Source organism: Trachinotus anak, unplaced genomic scaffold (assembly GCF_046630095.1).
Source record: "Trachinotus anak isolate AG129_WGS33_773 ecotype Australia unplaced genomic scaffold, CSIRO_AGI_Tana_v1 ptg000034l, whole genome shotgun sequence".
Taxonomy (NCBI): domain Eukaryota; kingdom Metazoa; phylum Chordata; class Actinopteri; order Carangiformes; family Carangidae; genus Trachinotus; species Trachinotus anak.
The window spans coordinates 5319257-5325721 of NW_027273885.1; the positions used below are offsets into that span (position 1 = coordinate 5319257).

The 6465-nt window shown below is 41.3% G+C and overlaps 1 protein-coding gene across 1 annotated transcript in view; it reads left to right on the forward strand.

Moving 5' to 3' along the window:
* pik3cb (phosphatidylinositol-4,5-bisphosphate 3-kinase, catalytic subunit beta) overlaps positions 1-2126 on the forward strand; it is a 54129-nt gene extending 52003 nt beyond the window's left edge. The window contains exon 24 of the mRNA XM_071471584.1: positions 297-2126. Coding sequence (XP_071327685.1) covers positions 297-434 — 138 coding nt within the window. The 3' untranslated portion in view covers positions 435-2126. The remainder of the gene's footprint in view (positions 1-296) is intronic.
* The last annotated feature ends 4339 nt before the right edge of the window (positions 2127-6465 follow it).

Consider the following 6465-nt stretch of genomic DNA (forward strand, 5'->3'; position numbering starts at 1 on the left):
CTCGTCATGGGTTTCAAACACTTTCTGTAATAAAACATCTAAGAGCAACACCACTCCGAGAGAGAACCACTGTAAAAATGACGACTGGAAGTGATGAGTAATAACAAGTGAATAATGACCAGCAGTGCAGATAAATACATTTTACTGGTTTCTACAAATGTCAAAAATATTTTATTACTTTACAGTTAGCTGCTGTTAAACACATTGTGTCCATTTCATCATCTTCCTCATTATTTCTTCTTCCTCCTGCCGTGATGACTCATCTTCCTCCTCTCCTACGACCCCTCCCTCCCCAGGATTCTCTGGCTCTGGGTAAAACGGACGAAGAGGCACTGAAGCAGTTCCGCCAGAAGTTTGATGAGGCCCTGAGAGAGAGCTGGACAACCAAAGTCAACTGGATGGCCCACAATGTGGCCAAAGACAACCGCTCCTAGAGCAGCTACTACCCCTGAAGGGACAGGGGTCAGGGGCCAAGAGGACACGACAAAGAAGTGTGTGAGTGTAGGGGAGAGGAAATGCGACAAAGGAGACAGGGTGAAATCCACCCATATTTAAAGAAGGGAATCTAGCAGAATATCCCACACATGAGCGGATTCACCCCCCTCCCCCATATATACTGTACATACAGAGTAAACCCGCTCTCCGAGACAGTTCAGGTACCCTGCACCCTCATTTCCTGCTTCCCTCCCCACCTTGCATCACTCTGGCACGGTGCCTCCTGAAAATCCAAATTCATGGTCTCGTGACATTTCTGTGGAATCACGGTGGATAACGTCATTGCAAGTTTTGCACAGGCACAACAGATGATGGAGCACACAGCCAAAGGAAGGGAACTGAAGCACCCACTCTGCCCACACTAAAGATGCACCTGTCCCTACAGAGCAGGCTGACAACAAAAATCATGTTTCAGAGCGGTTGAGTTTTGTCAGACGGACTTGAATCTCTGCTTGCACAGACTCTGATCGGGCAGATGGTTTGACCAGGCCCCTGAACTGTTTTAAGTACAGTGGAGATGACAGACGGGTGTTGAAAGGACGGAGTGGAAAAGACAAAAAAGCCACCCTCACGTCTTAAAACAATGTGCACATCAGCCACAGGAAGTGCATCTTGCTGCCTCAAAGTGTGCCTCAAAACTGCGGGAAGATTGTAATTTTTTTTTTTTTTTTTTTTTTTTATGAGTTTTCTTTTGCCATTAAGAATTTATCACGAGACTTCTGTGTGCCAGACTACTTCACTTTAGTCCACAAAAAAAGCTTATGTGAGGGAAATAATGTTAAAAGGACTGATTAGAGAAAAAGACGCCCTGAGCCTTTTGGTCCAATGTTTGAATCTCAGTTCATTCAGACCATCAAACACTGGAATGTTTTTAGAAAGACGTTTATGAGAAAATTAAAATAGTCTTTTTAATGAACTAAACATTTTATTTTTAGTTTCTTTTATTTTGAAATGACAATGTGCATTATGTCTTTCAAATTTATCAAATCAAGAGCATTATTGGACAAAGTGTGATCGCCTGTGAGTTTTCTCTGCCCCACCTGTCTTAAAGTCTACAAGGATGTCAGCCTTTTAAAGCGTCACCCCACTCATGCTAGCAACCATGACAAATGAACTCACTGAGAAATAACTGATGCTTTTAACAAGTTAGGACCAAAACAAAGAGCAACTGTTTAGCGACTGTACTGTTTATATTGTGTTTTTAATGATCTGCTTCAGAATTGAATGTGCAAATATGTGCCGCTCTCTTTTTAAGCGTATTTGTTTTTATACAAGCAGGTGTGGGTGGGGTCTGGGGCCTGTGTGGGCGGGGTTTCTCAGTAGGGACATTACACTGCGACGTGAAGCTACTTCCCCCCGTTTGGACATACGGTGCTCCTCCAGTATCCGCATCTTGTGTTTGATTTTCGTGCAATATCCAAGTATATGAACCATATCTTATTATATTAAACCTTGGGCGCAGGCCTAAGCCTATAATGGTTTTGTCTGTTGGTTTATGTGTGATGCAGCTGTGTTTCGCACCACTAGCCTTCAAATGTCTCAGACACTGGATATTGTCAAATGTACAGGCTTTTAATGTTTTGCTGGTTTTTGTTTTCATAGGAGTTTTATTAAAGTTATTTTCCACTGCACATTTCCACTTGTGGTCCATTTACTGCTGGAGGTGTGGATTGTGGGGCTGTGCGCCCACTCGGGGCAGCACTGTGGATTTTGTCTCTGATTCGAGAGCTGTGATGAGCTCTTATTGATTCCAGACCAGAAATATATTCACACCTATTTTTGCCTGAGAGAATAAGTTAAGAAAGTCATGTCATTGCCAAATAGAGAGAAGTCCAACCTGTTCATGAGTTCCTCTTGTGTAAACCAGCTGAGTGATATAAAGTCTGTCTCCTCTTTTTTCTGAGAAGTCCAATAATATTAAAGCATACAGTTTCAAATTGTACATTCAAAACAGGTAACAGTGAGGTAACATTAGGTTACATTTGGTGTTAGCGTCATAGGACTTTCTATCCAGTTATTCCAGGTCACACAGTCTCAGTTGGCCTCAGTGGCTCAGTTACAGGATGCATAATGCTACAGAGCAGACTTTATCTGAAGATGGTAGATTTGAGTCGTGGTTGTCACAGTATAAGATTTTCATTACATAATTATCATGGCCAAAAGAATTCACATTAACAATACTATCGGGGTATCTTAAGAAGATCTGAAAAAAATCATTTTCAACTTTATTTTATGTTTTCTCTTTTTTTCTTGGAAATTAATTTGATTCAATTACAGGTATAGGAAGGGAGAGAGAGTCTGTAACCATACAAAAGTGTACAAAAAGATCAATTATACTTAATGGATAGCAAAAAGGCAGTCAGATGACCTGCTTAACAAAGGATCCACAAAGCCTAGCATCTGCTATCACCATATTATCATGTGTATCATTAACACAATAACAATATTTCATTTTATTAAGTGTCACTGGTTTTGTCAATACTGGTTTATCATGACACCACTTACTTGAACAAGAGCGTAAAATATTATTTCTCCACCTGACACATTTGCACAGGTGGCTGGAGGAGCTCCAGCCTCTTGCACTGTTAATTTCCACACAACCAGACCCACTGCAAGGAGCTGACGCATTCATGTGTAAGTAGCATTTTACCATTAGCTGTTTTATAAAGTGGACGGCAGGGTCATCTATAACAATGCATCAGATTTTATAAGCTCATCATATGTTCCTGTAACTGTCTTAGAAATAGTGGAGTAAATATAAAGTAGCATGAAATGGAAATACTACTTTAGTTTAATATTTGAGTGAATATACTTGGTTACTTTCCACCACTGAATATTTTGTAGTTTTCTTTGACATATGTTATAACGATGTGGTGTTAGACTCTAGATTTTTTTAAGAGCAAATATTTTGACTTGTCATAATAGGAAAAATAGGAAATAACAGAAACTATGACTCCATTCTAATCAAGTGTCCCAGTAAACCATGACATTGAAAATAAAGCAGCTACATGGAATTCAGCCATTATTAATTTTATTATTTACGCCTATGCTTTTCCTACCGTGCCCAGTCATTATGTTTTCTGTGATGTATCTTTAAGAATATGGTACAACATTCCTTCCCCTTGAATATGCACAGTGTTCCCTGTGTTTAGTGGTGTAAATCATTCTGGTCAGTTTAGTTTATGGGAACCGACGCTTGTGTGTATGTGTGTGGGTGTTCCCACACTTGGCGTGTGTGTAAACAACGCCTCTGGTGTTCCCCTATCTCAGGTTAGAATTAAAGGATATTAAGGGGATCTTCACAAATACCACCCTCCTCATCATGAAGCTCCTTTGTGTGCAGGCTTAATCATCCGAGGGGCACAAAGGTGCTTTCTCTTACTGCTGCTTGTATGACTCAGGAAATGTATTTCTTTTCACTCTGTGGGGAGTCTCTGCTTTCAGTGATCATCATTTATTGATTCTCTATTGCTTGAAGACACAATCATTGCTCAGCGTGAATCATCTGCTGTATGTCTGTGGCTGTTAAGTTACGTAAAACTGTAACCTGGCAGAAAGGTTGTTCACAGGGAGTGCAGACACAGTGGCAGATATCCTCTATGGAAGGTGAAAATAAAGGACGTAAAATATCAAAATGAAAAATCTAAAGAATGAATTTGAGAGCAGGGGGGGGAAAACAACATGGTTACACAGATATATTATATATGTTCAGTCACTGAGCGCTTTATTAGGAACACCACACTAACACTGGGTAGAGCCTCCCTTTGCTCTCAAAACAGCCTGAGTTCTTCATGTCATGAATTCAACCAGAAGTTGGAAAGTTTCCTTTGAGACTCTGCTCCACGTTGACATGACTGCATCACATCAATCCTGCAGATTTGTCAACTGCTCTGAATCCACTGGATGCAGATCTGGAGACCAGTGAAACCAATTTTAGACGACTTTTTCTTTGTGGCGTGGAGCGTTACCCTGCTGGAAGTAGCCATTAGAAGATGGTAAAATGTGGCCATAAAGGGAGGCATGTGGTCAGCAACAACACTCAGAACGGCAGAGGAATTCAAATATTGATTGATTGGCACCAAGGGACCCAAAGTGTGCCAAGAAAACATGGCCGCACGATTACACCACAACCAGCAGCCTGGACTGATTTCTATTCTTTGCTGATGAAAACAGAACGCAACATGATGCCATAATCTCAGCTTGTATCTGATGGTGACCAGGTCTTTGCTGTGCAGTAAAGTCTTTTAAAGCTCTTTTTACTACAGATGGTATTTGTTGTAATTGTTTTAATCATTTATCTTGTTTTAATTCACATTTTGCTTTACCATTATTTATTTCTTTTGTCCCTTCTTTGTGCTATAAAAAGTTATTTGTTTTATTTTTTTTTAAAGCTGCTCTGTTAATAAAATTATGATTTCTGATGTTTGATTTGAACATTAACTGAAGCTCCTGACCTGTATCTGCAGGATTGTATTCATTGCTTTGCTGCCACATGATTGACTGACTGGATAATTGCATGAATAAGCAGTTGCACTGGTGTTCCTAATAAAGTGTTTGGTGGGTGTATATACCCTTTAAATGCAGAGGATTTCTGGTTAGGTAACCATGAAAGTCATGACCGCCAGTCAAAACTCCTGGATTTAAAGCCGCCTCCCACATCATGACTCACGCATGTGTAGGGGATTCCACCCACCTGCAGGAGCTCCCAGTTTACTGCCACCGCCAGCAAATTAAAATGTGTTTGTGATTAGAGGAGAGGGCGGTGAAGGGAGCGAGCCATGAATCAGTCTCATCCCTCAGTCAAAGTCAGAGCCACCTACACTTATACACATATACTTATAAAGCAACAAGTGTACGCCTCTTCTCTGGAGGCTGTCAAAATGCTTCCTGGTAAAACTTCAAGCAAATGAGCCAAGAAAGCAAAAGCCAACAATAGAGCCAACAAACAAGGCATTTCATAAAGTGCTGGACGAATGCAGGCAGAGTGAGAGGGTGAGAGTGGATGTGAAAGACTACACTGGAGACTGGACATGAGGCAAGACAGCAGGGTGTGTTGTTGCCCAGAGTGCCACCTCAGCGGGGGGGGGGGGCACTTTAGTGCTCAGAACTGAGTCCAGATTTCTGCACCGAGCTCTTCTACAGAAAATCTTGGCTTGAGAAGAGAAAATATGGTGTTGTGGCTGCCATGCCAGCATGTGAAAATAATACAGTCTGTCCTCTCCAGCCTCAGCCAGACATGAGGAATGATGAGCAAGCTCAGCTCAGAGTCCCATTCACTACAGCAGGCTGCAGAACAAAGGTTTCACCCTGGAAACAAGGAGAGGATGAAAACTATGTTATACCCCATGATGCAATGGAGATCAGATCAGAGCTCTTCTTGTGTTTTTCAAGTAGCTCACCTGCCTTATTTTGTGCAACCATACCTTTATGAATACAGGTACAGTTCTGTATTTAATTTAATTTCGTGCATCACTTCAGTGCAGGAACAGAAGTGACGCAGGTAGCTGTGGAAAAACAAGCCTGGACTGAGGACTCTGCCCCTTCACTCTCTCCATGCACGAATTTTTTATTTATTTATCTACTTTTTAAACTAGACTACAATTTAGTTGATATATGTGCATTAAATATCATTACGGGACAGGCTAGAAGTTAATTTACAACAAGCAAACAGAATTAAGCGTATTTTTTATTTTATTATTATTATTTATTTATTTTTTGCGTAATAGACAGTGTGGTTCATCGTTTCCTGTTTGTTTCCCTCCTCATACTTTCGCATTTATGTAATTTCAGCGCCGGGTCGCTGCCTCGGACCGGCTGCCGTCGTCACAGCCCACTCTCCCGCCGCATGACACACATAACATGGTATTCCACGTGCAGTGGACGGGTTGTTTATATAAAGCGACGGACAGGGCTCTGGACCAATGAGAGCGCTCCGCTGCGATGACGTCACTTTCTCCATGGAAACCCGTA